At 45.4% G+C, this 19,237-nt stretch overlaps 1 protein-coding gene across 1 annotated transcript in view; it reads left to right on the top strand.

The window, feature by feature from the left end:
* The window catches only part of LOC139255526 (uncharacterized), a 170,795-nt gene that overhangs the window by 65,750 nt on the left and 85,808 nt on the right, over positions 1–19,237 (top strand). The window contains exons 7-8 of the mRNA XM_070873948.1: positions 991–1,132; positions 10,667–10,771. Coding sequence (XP_070730049.1) covers positions 991–1,132; positions 10,667–10,771 — 247 coding nt within the window. The remainder of the gene's footprint in view (positions 1–990; positions 1,133–10,666; positions 10,772–19,237) is intronic.

The following is a 19,237-nucleotide window of genomic DNA, read 5'->3' as shown; positions in this document are numbered from 1 at the left end:
GGGCCTATATGTGACTCCAGCCCCCATAGCAATGTGGTTGACTCTTAACTGCCTCTCTGAAATGGCCCAGTGAGACACTCCGTGGTACCAAACTGCTACAAAGAAGTACATTCACTGTGGGAGCACCTTCAAGCCACTGACTGCAGCGGTTCAAGGAGGTGGCTTACCACCACCTTCCCGAGGGCAAGAAGGGATGGGCAATAAATGCCAGCGACGCCCACATCTCATGAATGAATTTTTAAAAATAATAATTTTGATGTCTCGGCTCTCTCTACTTGTGGTGCTAGTTTGAGAGACTCTCGAAGCTCCGGAGAGGGAAAGGCTCACTCAAGGTGCACCCAGGTGTCAAATGTTTGGCAGCACGAGTCCATTTGCACTTTGTGCTGACGCTGCACAGGTGTCGTGTAAATCTAATGCTGAGGCCTGAAACCACTCCAGAGTGAAGTATAGTGCCTTGTGTGGATGGGAGCAGGAAGTTACAAAGGAGCATGGGAAGATGAAGTGAGTGGGCAAGCCTGTGGCAGATGCAGTTCAGTGTGGGGAAGTGTGAGGTCATAGGGTTTGGATCTGAGAACATCAAATTTGGAATTGAGGGGTGCGAGCGAGAGCATAGTATGTCAAAAAATTTGCGACCACTTGGACGGGTTGCATTGTTCTGATGAATTTGCGTCCCTTGATTTCCCACTCGCAGTGAGCCCAGGAGTGCACACTTGCACCTCCTAGCAGGGAGGTTCAATGAACCGTTGTCTCCTCTGATGTTTTGGGCAGTCTGTTCCAATCTTTGTGGATGTGACCCGGCCAACCGTATTCCTGGGGTTCCGTACCCATGGGACTCTTGAATGCTGCAGAAAGATGTCTTCAGAGCCACCTTTTGCTCCAGTGCAAACCGTTTACATTTCCAATGCATCTCCTTGTAGCTAAAGATGACTCTTTGCTGGACTGCCTTGCCTATGGTGGAACTGTATTTTTAAAAGTTCTTTGTGTGTGCAGGTATTTTGGGAATAGATCCTATTGCTATGACAGACTTCAGAAGTATAATCTTGCACTAGAAGATGCTGAAACCTCCATCAGGCTTGCTGCTGACTGGCCGAAAGGGTACTTCAGAAAGGGAAGGGCACTACTTGGGATAAAGGTAAGTGTAGTGTATTGATCCATTTCCAGTTTTGACAGTGTATTGATCCATTTCCAGTTTTGACAGTGTATTGATCCACTCCAGGTTTTGACACTGTATTGATCCATTCCAGGTTTTGACAGTATATTGATCCACTCCAGGTTTTGACAGTGTATTGATCCACTCCAGGTTTTGACAGTGTATTGATCCAATCCAGATTGTGTATATACATTCCATGAGCCTATTTCATAAATGTGATGTGGAGGGGGATATAGGGTGTGGTGGGAGGGGGTATGTATGCCTTCTACCCCAGAATCCCATCCAGTTTTTCTCCAAACAGAATTTGTCTTAGTTGCTGTAAGCCGGTAGCCTTGATTATCAGGAACATTAATCCCCATGGCAGAGTTTTCAATGTTTACCAGAAACTAAACCGAATCAAGACATGTGGTTCCCAATGCGACATCAAAAGTCTTTGAAACCTGTGTAATAATAACACAGAATCTCACTCATTCAGTCACCATAAACTGGTGGCTCAGCAAACAATAATAAAATATAAAACTAATTAGCCTCAAGCAAGACTAGATATAAGAAAGCACTTATTTTCTCCATTTTACCCCACGCCCTTTACACTACTCCCATTTACATAGCACTTTTAACGTAGTAAAATGTCCCAAGGCGCTTCACAGGAGTGTTAGCAAACAAAATTGGACACAACCATATAAGGAGATATTACAACAGGCATCCAAAAGCGTGGTCAAAGGTAGGTGTTAAGGAGCAACTTAAAGGAGAAAAGCGAAGAGGAGAGGTTTAGGGAGGGAATTCCAGAGCTTGGGGAGGTGGGGGTGGGATGTGTGAGGCAGCTGAAGAACAGAACATAAGAAATATGCCTAACCTGTCCAAGTCACCCTTCAGCCTCTTATGCACCACCATTCAATAAGATCATTCACCTCAGTACCCCTTTCCTGCTTTCTCTCCATACCCCTTGATCCCTTTAGCCAAAGGGCCATATCTAAATCCCTCTTGAATATATCTAACGAACTGCCATCAACAACTCTCTGCGGTAGAGAATTCCACAGGGTCACAACTCTCTGAGTGAAGAAGTTTCTCCTCATCTCGGTCCTAAATGGCTTACCCTTTATCCTTGGACTGTGACCCTTGGTTCTGGACTTCCCCAACATCGGGAACATTCTTCCTGCATCAAGCCTGTCCAGTCCCGTCAGAATTTTATATGTTTCTATGAGATCCCCTCTCATTCTTCTAAACTCCAGTGAATGCAAGCCCAGTCGATCCAGTCTCTCCTCATATGTCAGTCCTGCCATCCCGGGAATCAGTCTGGTGAACCTTCGCTGCACTTCCTCAATAGCAACAACATCCTTCCTCAGATTAGGAGACCAAAACTGAACACAATATTCCAGGTGAGGCCTCACCAAGGCCCCGTATAACTGCAATAAGACCGCCCCGCTCCTATACTCAAATCCCCTATCTATGAAGGCCAACATGCCATTTGCCACCTTCACCGCCTGCTGTACCTGTATGCCAACTTTCAATGACTGATGTACCATGACACCCATGTCTTGTTACACCTCCCTTTCTTCCTAATCTGCCGCCATTCAGATAATATTCTGCCTTCACGTTTTTGCCCCCAAAGTGGATAACCTCACATTATACTGCATCTGCCATGCATTTGCCCACTCACCTAACCTGTCCAAGTCACCCTGCAGCCTCTTAGCATCCTCTTCACAGCTCACACGGCCACCCAGCTTAGTGTCATCTGCAAACTTGGAGATATTACATTCAATTCCTTCATCTAAATCATTGATCTATATTGTAAATAGCTGGGGTCCCAGCACTGAGCCCTGCGGCACCCCACAAGTCACTGCCTGCCATTCTGAAAAGGACCCGTTTATCCCGACTCTCTGCTTCCTGTCTGCCAACCAGTTCTCTATCCACGTCAATACATTACCCCCAATACCATGTGCTTTAATTTTGCACAACAATCTCTTGTGTGGGATCTTGTCAAAAGCTTTTTGAAAGTCCAAATACACAACATCCACTGGTTCTCCCTTGTCTACTCTACTAGTTACATCCTCAAAAAATTCTAGATGATTTGTCAAGCAAGATTTCCCTTTCATAAATCCATGCTGACTTGGACCGATCCTGTCATTGCTTTCCAAATGCACTGCTATTTCATCTTTAATAATTGATCCAACATTTTCCCCACTACCAATGTCAGGGGAACCGGTCTATAATTCCCCGTTTTCTCTCTCCCTTCTTTTTTATAAAGTGGTGTTACATTAGCTACCCTCCAGTCCATAGGAACTGATCCAGAGTCGATGGACTGATGGAAAATGATCACCAATGCATCCACTATTTCTAGAGCCACTTCCTTAAATACTCTGGGATGCAGACTATCAGGCCCTGGGGATTTATTGGCCATCAATCCCATCAATTTCCCTAACACAATTTCCTGACTAATAAGGATTTCCTTCAGTTCTTCCTTCTCGCTAGATCCTCTTTCCCCCAAGTATTTCTGGAAGGTTATTCGTGTCTTCCTTTGTGAAGACCGAGCCAAAGTATTTCTTCAATTATAAATTCACCTGATTCTGACTGCAAGGACCTACGTTTGTCCTCACTAATCTCTTTCTCTTCGCATATCTATAGCAGCTTTTGTAGTCAGTTTTTATGTTCCCAGCAAGCTTCCTCTCATACTTTATTTTCCCCCTCCTAATTAAACACTTTGTCCTCCTCTGTTGGATTCTAAATTTCTCCTCATCCATAGGTTTGCTGCTTTTTCTGGCCAATTTATTTGCCTCTTCCTTGGATTTAACACTATCTCTAATTTCCCTTGTTAGCCACGGTTGAGCCACCTTCCCCGTTTTATTTTTACTCCAGACAGGGATGTACAATTGTTGAAGTTGATCCGTGTGATAATTAAATGTCTGCCATTGCAGGAGTCAGCCATTTGTCCCCTCGAACCTGCTCCGCCATTCAGTAAGATCATGGCTGATCATGGACTCAGCTCCACTTCCCTGCCTGCTCCCCATAACCCTTCACTCACTTATCCCTCAAAAATCTGTCTATCTCTGCCTTGAATATATTCAATGACCCAGCCTCACAGCTCTCTGGGGCAGAGAATTCCACAGATTTACAACCCTCTGAGAGAAGAAATTTCTCCTTATCTCAGTTTTAAATGGGCGGCCCCTTATTCTGAGACTATGTCCCCTAGTTTTAGTTTCCCCTATGAGTAGAAATTTCCTCTCTGCATCCACCTTGCCGAACCCCCTCATTATCTTATGTTTCAATAAGATCACCTCTCATTCTTCTGAACTCCAATGTGTATAGGCTCAACCTACTCAACCTATCGTCATAAGTCAACCCCCTCATCTCCGGAATCATAGAGACATAGAAAATAGGTGCAGGACTGGGTCATTCGGCCCTTCGAGCCTGCAGCACCATTCAATATGATCATGGCTGATCATGCACTTCAGTACCCCATTCCTACTTTCTCTCCATACCCCTTGATCCCTTTAGCCGTAAGGGCCACATCTAAATCCCTTTTGAATATATCTAACGAACTGGCCTCAACAACTTTCTGTGGTAGAGAATTCCACAGGTTAATCACTCTCTGGGTGAAGAGGTTTCTCCTCATCTTGGTCCTAAATGGCTTACTCCTTATCCTTAGACTGTGACCCCTGGTTCTGGACTTCCCCAACATCGGGAACATTGTTCCTGCATCTAACCTGTCCAATCCTGTCAGAATTTTATATGTTTCGATGAGATCCCCTCTCATTCTTCTAAATTCCATTGAATATAAGCCTAGTCAATCCAGTCTTTCTTCATATGTCAGTCCTGCCATCCCGGGAATCAGTCTGGTGAACCTTCGCTGCACTCCCTCAATAGCAAGAATGTCCTTCCTCAGATTAGTAGACCAAAACTCTACACAGTATTCAAGGTGTGGCCTCACCAAGGCCCTGTACAACTGTAGTAAGACTTCCTTGCTCCTATACTCAAATGCTTTCGCTATGAAGGCCAACATGCCATTTGCCTTCCTCACCGCCTATTGTACCTGTATGCCAACTTTCAATGACTGATGTACCATGACACCCAGGTCTCGTTGCACCTCCGCTTTTCCTAATCTGTCACCATTCAGATAATAATCTGCCTTCCTGTTTTTACCACCAAAGTGGATAACCTCACATTTATCTACATTATACCGCATCCGCCATGTATTTGCCCAGTCACGTAACCTGTCCAAGTCACCCTGCAGCCTCTTAGCATCCTCCTCACAGTTCACACTGCCACCCAGCTTGGTGTCATCTGCAAACCTGGAGATATTACATTCAATTCCTTCGTCTAAATCATTAATGTATATTGTAAATAGCTGGGGTCGCAGCACTGAACCTTGCGGCAACCCACTAGTCACTGCCTGCCATTCTGAAAAGAACCTGTTTATTCCTACTCTTTGCTTCCTATCTGCCAGTTCTCTATCCATGTCAATACATTACCCCAATACCATGTGTTTTAATTTTGCACACTAGTCTCTTATGTGGGACCTTGTCAAAAGCCTTTTGAAAGTCCAAATACACCACATCCACTGGTTCTCCCTTGTCCACTCGACTAGTTACATCCTCAAAAAATTCTAGAAGATTTGTCAAGCATTATTTCCCTTTCATAATTCCATGCTGACTTGGACCGATCCTGTCACTGCTTTCCAAATGCGCTGCTTTTACAGCTTTAATAATTGATTCCAACATTTTCCCCACTACCGATGTCAGGCTAACCGGTCTATAATTCCCTGTTTTCTCTCTCCCTCCTTTTTTAAAAAGTGGGGTTACATTAGCTACCCTCCAGTCCATAGGAACTAATCCAGAGTGTATAGAAAGTTGGAAAATGATCACTAATGCATCCATTATTTCTAGGGCCACTTCCTTAAGTACTCTGGGATGCAGACTATCAGGCCTTGGGGATTGATCGGCCTTCAATCCCATCAATTTTCCTAACACAATTTGCTGACTAATAAGGATATCCTTTAGTTCCTCCTTCTCGCTCGACCCTCGGTTCCCTAGTATTTCTGGAAGGTTATTCGTGTCTTCCTTCATCTGATTCTGACTGTAAGGGACCTACATTTGTCTTCACTTATCAACCTAGTGCACCTTGTGGATATACAAGAACATTGGTTAACCCCTTCAAATTATGCACCTATCTAGTTAGAAATGGGATTGCAGGTTAGAGGGAGACGAGTGTCTTTCAAGTCCCTGGAGACGAAACTTCTGCCATTATTCAAGAGGCAGTTACTCGCTATAGCGATGAGACTATGGCTTTTGATAAAAGGAAAAAATGACATTTTTATTTTTTTAATTTATTCATTCATGGGATATGGGCGTCATCGGCGTTGCACACCGGGCCGGGCCGCTAACCGCGGGGAGCGATGTTGCCGGGACAGCGCCAAATCTCCCTGGGACATTTTCCCAGGAGGCAATAGTGCCCCCCTCCTTCGAGTGAAAAAGCTGTTGCGCTCAGTTAGCGCCTCCCGGAAGCACTAACGTGGCTATAAAAAAGAACAGTTTTGTCCCTTAAGCGCCCAGACTCCTTCAGGAAATTCAAGGGGCTTCAATCAGCTGTTCGGACCAGGTTACAGGGCCATTACCCCATTGATGTGCCTGTCTGTAAACGGCGACTTTGTTTTTGTCCTATCATGATTCCGGCGGCTTGGAGCAAGCAGTCCCGCCCCACCAAGCTTTTGGTCTCCTGTCCTGATAGCTCCTGATGTGTCCAATTTTGTTCGATAACGCTCCTGTGAAGTGCCTTGGGATACTTTACAACATGAAAGGCGTTTCTATAAATGTAAGTTGTTGCTGTTGTTGATAGACATTGCTCTCTTGCAAGTGGCCCAGCGACAGAGTGTTACAGTGCAGAACAGCGCCTGCAGGGCTTGTGGGTTTACAACCAATTATGCAACAGTTCCCATTTCTGTGGAAAGCAACAGCTGTCGTGAAACGAGACGCGGGGCATTCGAGTTATATTTTATTTGTTCGTTCATGGGATGTGGGCGTTGCTAGCAAGGCCAGCATTTATTGCCCATCTCCAATTGCCCTCAAGAAGGGCAGTTAAGAGTCCATCACATTGAAGAGTCAACTACATAATAAACCAGAGTTTTCTAAGCCTATGTTACATCTGAATATTACATCGGGTACATCGATCCAGGGTACGAGGTCTCGCTCTCATCGGAATAAACTCTCGGTGTGTCTGGCAAGGAATGACCTCTTGGACAATGTACCAGCGGGCTGAATTTGGGACATACTCAGTCGTGTCAAATTCTGTTTGATAACACTCCTCTGAAGCGCCCTTGGATATTTTACTAAGTTAAAGGCACTAGGTCATAGAATGGTTACAGCATGGAAGGAGGCCATTCAGCCCGTTGAGCCCATGCTGACTCTTAGCTAGTCCCACTTCCCCACCCCTTTCCCCATAGCCCTACAAATATTTTTCCTTCAGGAACTTATCCAACTCCCTTTTGAAAGCTGTGATTGAGTCTGCCTCCACCACCCTCTCAGGCAGTGCATTCTAGATCCTAACCACTCGCGTAAAAAAAAGTTTTTTCTTATGTCATAGATACATAGACATAGAAAATAGGAGCAGTAGTAGGCCATTCGAGTCTGCACCGCCATTCAATATGATCATGGCTGATCCTCTATCTCAACACCATATTCCCGCTTTTTCCCCCATACCCCTTGATGCCTTTTGTTTCTAGAAATCTATCTATCTCCCTCTTAAATATATTCAGTGACTTGGCCTCCACAGCCTTCTGTGATGGAGAATTCCACAGGTTCACCACCCTCTGAGTGAAGACATTTCTCCTCACCTTGGTCCTAAATTCCCTACCCCGTATCCTGAAACTGTGACCCCTTGTTCTCGACTTCCCAGCCAGGGGAAACATCCTCCCCGCATCCAGCCTCTCCAACCCAGTCAGAATTTTATACGTTTCAATGAGATCCCCTCGCATTTTTCTAAACTCTAGTGAATACAGGCCCAGTCGACCCAATCTCTCCTCATACGACAGTGCTGCCATCCCAGGAATCAGTCTGGTGAACCTTCGCTGCACTCTCTCTGTGGCAAGTACAGAAAACGCTCGTTTATCCGGATACAAATGTAACAGAAAACCTGCCTAGAGTTTAGAGGAATGAGTGGGAATCTCATTGAAACGTATAAAATTCTGACGATGTTGGATAGACTGGAATTTAAAATAACTGTCACACACATGAATGCCTCGCTCACTTCAACTATCGCAAACGTGAACAGGTTGGTCAAGCACACATAAATTGACGCAGGCGTGAACAACTTTCTCACTTTTCAACTGTCACACGCATTGAAAGCAGTTCAAGCAGTCGGGTGCACAATTTAAAATGTCTTGTGACAGCACTAAAAGGAAACAAAATATTGCGCATTCTGCAGCAAATAGAAATTATAAAGAAGTCAGAAGCTGGCAGAAATGTGCGTACTTTGATGGACGAATATGAAGTTGGATCATCAACAATTTACGATATCAAGAAGCAAAAGAAAGATTTAGAAAGTTTCACCGATGCTTCTGAATCTTCCGTCAAGGCAATGTCCCGCAAGAATTTGCGAAAGCCAAAGCTTGACAAACTAGACCAAATGCTTTATGAATGGTTTGCTTTGAAACAGTCTGAAGGTGTGACAATTTCAGGGCCAGTGATTATAGCAAAGGCCAAGGACTTCAAGATGAGAATGAATCTAACTGAAGAGTGCATTTTTTCAGAAGGCTGGCTCACACGTTTTAAGCATCGCCACGGCATTCGCCAGCTGGATGTGTCGGGCGAGAAAAATCAGCAATCAGGCCGCACAGAATTATTCAAGAACATTTGCTGAAATGGTGCAGGAAATTAACTGCAGATCAGGTATACAATGCCGATGAGACTGGCTTACTATAGAGGTGTTTGCCAACTGCTACGTTGGCTGCAGCAGGGGAGAAGGAAGCTGTAGGCTTTAAAATGAATAAGGAGAGGTTAACAATCTTTAATTGTGCCAATGCCTCTGGCAAACATAGACTTCCACTTTTAGTGATTGGCAAATCAAGGAAACCACGTGCTTTAAAAGGAATTGTTCATTTACCAGTTAGCTATAAAGCTCAGAAAAGTGCATGGATGGACAAGGACATATTGATGGAAAGGCTTTCAACAGAACTCATCCCCCAAGCTCGAGAAAACATGAAGAAAATAGGCAAACCTAGTGGAAAGTGTGTGCTGCTTCTGGACAATTGCAAAGCACACCCGCATGAGTCAAAATTAGTGTCTAGTTGTGGCAACATCTTTGCATGCTATTTGCCCCCCAATATGACCTCATTCATTCAACCTATGGATCAGGGTGTCATACAAAACTTCAAGTGCCACTATAGGATGCGCAAATTGATTAATAGCGATCAATCAATCTCTGATTTCCAGAGAGCATACAATATTAAAGATGCCATCTATGCGTGCTTGCTGGCATGGAGAGAAGTAAAAAATGCTACATTGAAGAGGTGTTGGTGCAAGTTGTGGCCCAATGTCATATTCGAAGACAGTGCTTCTGGTGACGAAGAACTCAAAGGTTTATATGTACGGGCTAATAAAAAACAGGCTGTAAAAGAAATCGTGGAGATTGTCAGCAGTGCACACGAAATAAATGCACTTATATCCCTAGCAGAAGATGACATTGCTAAGAGGATAGATATTGACACAAACTTATACTGACGAGGAACTTATCGGCATAGTCACAATAAAGACAAATCTGATGAAGAGATGAGCGATTCAGACAATGAAATTGAAGAAAAACAAAAAAAGACTTGGACACGCGCTGAAGAAGCAATTAAATATGTTGTTTTTTTTTTGGAGAATTCTCATGAGGTTCTGCAAACTCATATCATCCACAACATTTTAATTAAGAAGAAAATGAATTCGTTTAAACAAGCAGATATAAGATCGCTATTTTAAAAATCAATCACAGTTTTAACAGTATAAAATAATTTTTAATTTTGAAACGTTATGAATCAATTTTCATTTATTTTATTACATTCATGTTCAAATAACATGAACTAAATCTTCGTGGCTGGTTCTATCACCTTCAAATATTAGCTTTAAAATGTAAACTCGCCCTCTCGGAGAATTTGTTTATCCGGAATTGCCGAATCCCTGAGCGAGCCGGATAAACAAAAGTTTCCTACATATCCTTTCTTGGGTAAGGAGACCAAACCTGGACACAATACTCCAGGTGCGGTCTCACCAAGACCCTGAGTAACTGTAGTAAATGTCGCCTTTGGTTCTTTTGCCAATCACCTTAAATGCATATCAATGCATGTTGCCATTGTGAGAGCTGGGCAAGCACTCTGCTCTTTGGTTACGTGTCAAGAGCTCGTTGGCGCCCACTAGAAAACCAGCCAGAGCCTTGGTCTAACATCAAATTCGATGCAGGAAAATCCAGAACAAAAGAAAGAGGCAAAAACGTTGAAGGTATTATTTTTTTTTTAATTTCAAAATTAATGTCAAAATCCTTTTTCCACAGAGATACGCTGAGGCTGAATCTGCGTTTGAAGTGGTGTTACAGCTCGACAAAGACTGTGATGATGCTGTCAATGAGCTGTTCAAGATTCGCATACTTAGGCTGATGGTAAAGAAGATATTTTTACTCAAATCTCTGATCACTTTCGAAAGAAGGATCTTCCGCTTATGTAAAGTCTTTATCGCATCCTCAGGGCGTCCCATAAGAACATAAGAAATAGGAGCAGGAAACATAGAAATATAGAAAATTGGTGCAGGAGTAGGCCATTCGGCCCTTCGAGCCTGCACCACCATTCAATAAGATCATGGCTGATCATTCCCTCAGTACCCCTTTCCTGCTTTCTCTCCATACCCCTTGATCCCCTTAGCCGTATCCAACTCCCTCTTGAACATATCCAATGAACTGGCATCAACAACTCTCTGCGGCAGGGAATTCCACAGGTTAACAACTCTCTGAGTGAAGAAGTTCCTCTTCATCTCAGTCCTAAATGGCTTACCCCTTATCCTAAGACTATGTTCCCTGGTTCTGGGCTTCCCCAACATCGGGAACATTCTTCCTGCATCTAACCTGTCCAGTCCTGTCAGAATCTTATAAGTTTCTGTGAGATCCCCTCTCATCCTTCTAAACTCCAGTGAATAAAGGCCTAGTCGATCCAGTCTCTCCTCATATGTCAGTCCTGCCATCCCTGGAATCAACCTGGTGAACCTTCGCTGCACGCCCTCAATAGCAAGAATGTCCTTCCTCAGATTAGGAGACCAAAACTGAACGCAATATTCCAGGTGAGGCCTCACTAAGGCCCTGTTCAACTGCAGTAAGATCTCCCTGCTCCTAAACTCAAATCCCCTCGCTTTGAAGGCCAACATACCATTTGCCTTCATCACCGCCTGCTGTACCTGCATGCCAACTTTCAATGACTGATGAACCATGACACCCAGGTCTCATTGCACCTCCCCTTTTCCTAATCTGCACCATTCAGATAATATTCTGCCTTCATGTTTTTGCCCCCAAAATGGATAAATTCACATTTATCCACATTATACTGCATCTGCCATGCATTTGCCCATTCACCTAACCTGTCCAAGTCACCCTGCAGCCTCTTAGCTTCCTCCTCACAGCTCACACCACCACCCAGTTTAGTGTCATCTGCAAACTTGGAGATATTACATTCAATTCCTTCATCTAAATCGTTAATGTATATTGTAAAGAGCTGGGGTCCCAGCACTGAGCCCTGCGGCACTCCACTAGTCACTGCCTGCCATTCTGAAAAGGACCCGTTTATCCTGATTCTCTGCTTCCTGTCTGCCAACCAGTTCTCTATCCACGTCAGTACATTACCCCAAATACCATGCGCTTTGACTTTGCACACTAATCTCTTGTGCGGGATCTTGTCAAGAGCCTTTTGAAAGTCCAAATACACCATATCCACTGGTTCTCCCTTGTCCACTCTGCTAGTTACATCCTCAAAACATTCCAGAAGATTCGTTGAGCATGATTTCCCTTTCATAAATCCATGCTGACTTGGACCGATCCTGTCACTGCTTTCCAAATGTGCTACTATTTCATCCTTAATGATTGATTCCAACATTTTCCCCACCACTGATGTCAGGCTAACCGGTCTATAATTACCCATTTTCTCTCTCCCTCCCTTTTTAAAAAGGGGTGTTACGTTAGCTACCCTCCAGTCCATAGGAACTGATCCAGAGTCGATAGACTGTTGGAAAATGATCACCAATGCATCCACTATTTCTAGGGCCACTTCCTTAAGTACTCTGAGATGCAGACTATCAGGCCCCGGGGATTTATCGGCCTTCAATCCCATCAATTTCCCGAACACAATTTCCCGCCGAATAAGGATATCTTCAGTTCCTCTTTCTCACTAGACCCACTGTCCCCTAATACATCCGGAAGGTTATTTGTGTCTTCCTTCGTGAAGACAGAACCAAAGTATTGGTTCAATTGGTCTGCCATTTCTTTGTTCCCCATTATAAATTCACCTGAATCCGACTGCAAGGGACCTACTTTTGTCTTCACTAATCTTTTTCTCTTCTCATATTTATAGAAGTTTTTGCAGTCAGTTTTTATGTTCCCTGCAAGCTGCTTCTCGTACTCTATTGTCCTCCTCTTAATTAAACCCTTAGTGCTCCTCTGTTGAATTCGAAATTTCTCCCAGTCCTCAGGTTTGTTGCTTTTTCTAGCCAATTTATATGCCTCTTCCTTGGTTTTAACACTATCCTTAATTTCCTTTGTTAGCCACGGTTGAGCCACCTTCCCCGTTTTATTTTTACTCCAGACAGGGATGTACAATTGCAGAAGTTCATCCATGTGATCTTTAAATGTTTGCCATTGCTTATCCACCGTCAACCCTTTAAGTATCCTTTGTCAGTCTAATCTAGCCAATTCACACCTCATACTGTCGAAATTACCTTTCCTTAAGTTTAGGACCCTAGTTTCCGAATTAACTGTGTCACTCTCCATATTAATAAAGAATTCTACCATGTTATGGTCACTCTTCCCCAAGGGGCCTCGCACAACAAGATTGCTAATTAGTCCCTTCTCATTACACATCACCCAGTCTAGGATGGCCAGCTCTCTAGTTGGTTCCTTGACATATTGGTCCAGAAAACCATCCCTAATACACTCCAGGAAATCCTCCTCCACCGCATTGTTACCAGTTTGGTTAGCCCAATCAATATGTAGATTAAAGTCGCCCATGATAACCGCTGTACCTTTATTGCAAACATCACTTATTTCTTGTTTGATGCTGTCCCCAACCTTACTACTACTGTTTGGTGGTCTGTACACAACTCCCACTAGCGTTTTCTGCCCTTTGGTATTCCGCAGCTCCACCCATACCGATTCCACATCATCCAAGCTAATGTCCTTCCTTACTATTGCATTAATTTCCTCTTTAACCAGCAACGCCACCCGGCTCCTTTTCCTCTCTGCCTATCCTTCCTAAATGTTGAATACCCCTGGATGTTGAGTTCCCAGCCTTGGTCACCCTGGAGCCATGTCTCCGTGATGCCAATTATGTCATACCCGTTAACTGCTGTCTGCGCAGTTAATTCGTCCATCTTATTCCGAATACTCCTCGCATTGAGGCACAGGTGCTTCAGGCTTATCTTTTTAGAATTTTGCTGTAATGTGGCCCTTTTTGTTATTTGCCATAGGTTTCTCTGCCCTCCATTTTTACTATTCTCCTTTCTATCTTTTGCTTCTGCCTCCATTTTATTTCCCTCTGTCTCCCTGTATAGGTTCCCATCCCCCTGCCATGTTAATTTAACTCCTGCCCAACAACACAAGCAAACACTCCCCCTAGGACATTGGTTCCGGTCCTGCCCAGGTGCAGACCGTCCGGTTTGTACTGGTCCCACCTCCCCCAGAACCGGTTCCAATGTCCCAGGAATTTGAATCCCTCCCTTTTGCACCACTCCTCAAACCACGCATTCATCTGAGCTATCCTGCGATTCCTACTCTGACTAGCATGTGGCACTGGTAGCAATCCTGAGATTACTACTTTTGAGATCCTACTTTTTAATTTAGCTCCTAGCTCCCTAAATTCGTCTCGTAGGACCTCATCCCGTTTTTTACCTATATCCTTGGTACCTATATGCACCACAACAACTGGCTGTTCACCCTCCTTTTTCAGAATGTCCTGCACCTGCTCCGAGACATCCTTGACCCTTGCACCAGGGTGGCAACATACCATCCTGGAGTCTCGGTTGCGGCCGCAGAAACGCCTATCTATTCCCCTTACAATCGAATCCCCTATCACTATAGCTCTCCCACTCTTTTTCCTGCCCTCCTGTGCAGCAGAGCCACCCACGGTGCCATGAACTTGGCTGCTGCTGCTCTCCCCTGATGAGCCATCCCCCTCAACAGTACCAAAGCGGTGTATCTGTTTTGCAGGTGGATGACCACAGGGGACCCCTGCACTACCTTCCTTGCACTGCTTTTCCTGTTGGTCACCCATTTACTATCTGGCTGTGTACCCTTTACCTGCGGTAAGACCAACTCGCTAAACGTGCTATTCACGTCATTCTCAGCATCATGGATGCGCCAGAGTTCATCCACCCACAGCTCCAGTGCCGCAATACGGTCTGTCAGGAGCTGCAGGCAGATACACTTCCCGCACACGTAGTCATCAGGGACACCGTCCCTGACTTACCACTTAGTACAGGAGGAGCATAACACGAGTCCGAGCTATCCTGCCATGACTTAACCCCTAGATAATCTTAATTTGGCAAAAACAATGCTAAATGTTACTTACTGATAAAAAAAAGAAAAAAGAAAAGCTACTCACCAATCACCAGCCAATCACTTACCCCCTTAGCTGTGACGTCACCTTTTGATTTCTTTCTACTTGTTTTTTGCCTTCTCTCCCCACTGCAGCTGCACTGGCTCGCCTTTTGTAGGCCACTCGCCTCACGAACTCCCGCCTCCCGACTGCCGCCGCTCTCCTTGAACTGTTGGGCCTTTTGTAGGCTGCTCGCCTCACGAACTCCCGACTGCTTCCCGAGTGAAATAGTAAAATGGGAGCAGGAGTTAAATAGGTTTGGCAGGACCATGGAGCACAAATTTAAGTCAGGAGGTCTACTAGACCTCTGGAACAAGCTGCCGTTTCATGTGGTGGATGCAGACTCACTGAACTCCTTCAAGCGAAAGCTGGATTTGTTTCTGGCTGCGGCAGAGATCACCTCCGACAGAAGTTAGGTACTGCAGGGAATTTAATAGCCAGAGTGGTGATTTGGACTCGTTTCAATCGCCTAGATGGGTGGGAGAGGAATTTCCCAGATTTTCTTCCCCAAATTGGCCTGGACTGTTTGTGTTTTTTGCCTCTCCCAGGAGATCACATGGTTCCGGGTGGGGTGGGGAGTGTATATGTTGTGATACACAAGGTATGGCGATTGTGTGGGACAGGCTCGATAGACCAGATGGTCTTTACCTGTTCGTCATTGTCCGTATGTTCGTAAACCATACGGCCCCTCGAGCCTGCTCCGCCATTCAATGAAATATGGCTAATCTGATCTTGGCCTCAACTCCACTTCCCTGCCCGCTCCCCATAACCTTTCACTCCCTTAGCGTTCAAAAATCTGTCTATCTCCACCTTAAATATATTCAATGATCCAAAAGCTCCCTGGGGAAGAGAATTCCAAAGATTCACGACCCTCTGAGAGAAGAAATTCCTCCTTATCTCCGTTTTAAATGGGCAACCCCTTATTCTGAAACTACGCCTCCTAGTTCTAGATTCCCCACGAGGGGGAAACATCCTCTCTGCATCTATCTTGTCGAGCCCCCTCAGAATCTTGTAGGTTTCAATAAGATCACCTCTCATTCTTCTAAACTCCAATGAGTATTGGCTCAACTTTTAGCTCAAATTAAAGGTTTAAAATGTATATTCTATGTGTGTGTGTGTAGGTTGCACACCTTCACAAATGTTGTCCTCGGATCATGCTTCCCGTTTGCTTGATTTAAAGCCAAGATTTTGTGTCGTGTCACGGTTTATTGACTTAAGCAGCTGTGTCAACAATTGAAGGCTCTGGCCACTAGGTGTCTCCATAGTGTGTGTTTCTGAAGTCTCTCTATAATCTCGATGCACGACCTTTTCTGTACAAGAAAAATGTATTCATCAACCGGCTGCAAGCACAGACAATTTATGAGTGAGATTTAAATGTGGGAAACACGGCAGCCAATTTTCACATAGCAAGGTCCCACAAACAACAATGCGATAATGACAGGATAATCTGTTTTTTAGTGAAGTTGGTTGCGGGATAAATATTGGCCAGGACACCGGGGAGAACTCCCCTGCTCTTCTTTGAAATAATGCCCATGGGATCTTTTTACATTCACCTGAGAGAGCAGACGGGGCCTCGGTTTAACGTCACATCTGAAAGAGGGTACCTCCGACAGTGCAGCGCTCCCTCAGTACTGCCCCTCCGACAGTGCGGCGCTCCCTCAGTACTGCCCCTCTGACAGTGCAGCGCTCCCTCAGTACTGCCCCTCTGACAGTGTGGCGCTCCTTCAGTATTGCCCCTCCAACAGTGCAGCGCTCCCTCAGTACCGCACTGGAGTGCCAGCCTCGATGGGCATGAACCCAAAGTCATGTCAAACTATTGCCTCGAGAAGCTCGATGCGTGAACTCACTTTTGGCAGCATCACACCCATATTTACTCCTGACTTGAGTTAATTAATATCTTATTTATTCAGGATTAATGGGGGCATATTGCTCTCTGTATTTTTGTTTTTGTCTTGCCTGCTTTTTGATGACTGGGACTTTCCTGGGATGCAGGGCAGGCTTGTGAAAACAGTCATCCCACCTGTCTGAGATATTACTTCACAGAGGCAACTTTCGCTGCTGCTCCTGCAATTGGAGCCATGAGACTGGCTCCTCATCAAACAGTCATTACAAAGGCGGTTATTTGGGTGAAACCGAATATATACTTTGTGTGTGTGTCTCGAAACACAGCCAGGGAATCTTCTTCACCCAGAGAGTGGTTACATAAGAACATAAGAAATAGGAGCAGGAGTAGACCATTTAATACAATCATGGCTGATCCGATCATGGACTCATGTCCACTTCCCTGCCCGCTCCCCATAACCCCTTATTCCCCGATCATTTAAGAAACTGTCTATTTCTGTATTAAATTTATTCAATGTCCCAGCTTCCACAGCTCTCTGAGGCAGCGAATTCTACAGATTCACAACCCTCTGAGAAGAAATTTCTCCTCATCTCAGTTTTAAATGGGCAGACCCTTATTCTAAAATTATGCCCCTGAGTTCTCGTCTCCCCTATCAGTGGAAATATCCTCTCTGCATCCACCTCATCGAGCCCCCTCATTATCTTATATGTTTCGATAGGATCACCTCTCATTCTTCTGAAATCCAATGAGTAGAGGCCCAACCTGTAAAATCCTCACTCTACAGCATGAAACCACACGAGGCACATTCCAGAGACAAGGCCACTCTGTGACCTTAGCTCTTTAGTACAGGACTCCAGAAGTGATGACCCTGTGTGGGACCTCCCTTTATATACCTGAGTGACCAGGTAAGGAGTGTCTCCCACAAGTTCACCCCCTGTGGTCAAGGTGTGCATCTAAGTTGAGTGTATACAGTGGTGTTACATTGTAGTTACAAATATGACATCACATTCCCCCTCCCCCCAAAGTCTTACTGGGATCATAGGTTTAGTATTTCAGGTGGTCTACGCTCCCTCGTGGAGCGCCGCAGTTGGGGCTCTGGTTGTTGGACACTGACGTGAGTGTCTGTCACCTGTGGTGATTCCGGGCTGACCTCAGGGACTGTACATTTTCCGATTGCTCTTGTTGCACGTTCGTTGACGGTAGTGTGAGCTCCATCTCATGGTCTTCTTCAGGTTCCTCCGTGTCCATGCTGAACCTTTTTTTTTTACTTGGTCCAGATGCTTACGGCATATCTGGCCATTGTTGAGTTTTACCACGATGACCCTATTCCCCTCTTTGCCAATGACAGTGCCCTCAAGCCATTTGGGCCCCATGGCGTGATTGAGGACGAATACAGGATCATTTATTTCTATACATCTCCCCCTCGAATTACGGTCATGGTACTCGTTTTGTGACTTGCGCTTGCCCTCACCTATGTCGGTCAGGACTGGGTGAATGGGGGACAACCGAGTTTTGAGTGCTCGTTTCATGAGTAGTTCCGCGGGTGGGACCCCCGTGAGCGAGTGCGGGCAGGATCTATAGGCCAGCAGGAGGCGCGATAGGCGGCATTGTAGGGAGGGTCCTTGAATCCTGAGCATACCTTGCTTAATGATTTGGACTGCCCGTTCCACCTGGCCATTGGAGGCCGGCTTGAACGGCGCAGTCCTGACCTGGTTGATGCCATTGCCCGACATAAACTCCCGGAATTCATAGCTCGTGAAACACGGGCCATTGTCACTAACCAGGATATCCGGCAAGCCATGGGTTGCAAAGATCGCACGTATACTTTCCACGGTGATGGATGACGTGCATGAATTCAGGATGATGCACTCAATCCATTTCGAGTACGCATCTACTACAATGAGGAACATCTTACCCATGAATGGGCCCACGTAGTCAACGTGAATGCATGACCATGGCTTGGTGGGCCAGGGCCACGGGCTGAGCAGGGCCTCCCTGGGGGCATTACCCAGCTGGGCACAGGTCGTGCACCTGTGAACACAGTGTTCCAGGTCTGAATCAATTCCAGACCACCAAACGTGTGACCGGGCTATGGCCTTCATCATCACAATGCCTGGGTGCTTGCTGTGGAGTTCCCTGATGAATGCCTCCCTGCCCCTCTGGGGCATAACTACCAAGCTGCCCCATAGTAGACAGTCGGCTTGGATGGAGAGCTCATCCATCCATCTATGGAACGGTCTGACCTCCTCAGGTCATGCTCCATATGCGGGCGCCCAATCCCCAGTCAGGACACATTTCTTAATCGAGGATAGGAGGGGATCGCTGTTTGTCCAGATTTTGATCTGGCGGGCTGTGATGGGGGAGCCTGTGCTGTCAAAGGCATCGACAGCCATGACCATCTCAGCGCTTTGCTCAGCTGCCCCCTCGGTGGTGG

This window comes from Pristiophorus japonicus, chromosome 3 (assembly GCF_044704955.1).
Source record: "Pristiophorus japonicus isolate sPriJap1 chromosome 3, sPriJap1.hap1, whole genome shotgun sequence".
Classification (NCBI taxonomy): Eukaryota; Metazoa; Chordata; class Chondrichthyes; family Pristiophoridae; genus Pristiophorus; species Pristiophorus japonicus.
The sequence above is the reverse complement of the archived record's forward strand: the minus strand, read 5'-3'. Positions and strand labels throughout refer to the sequence as shown.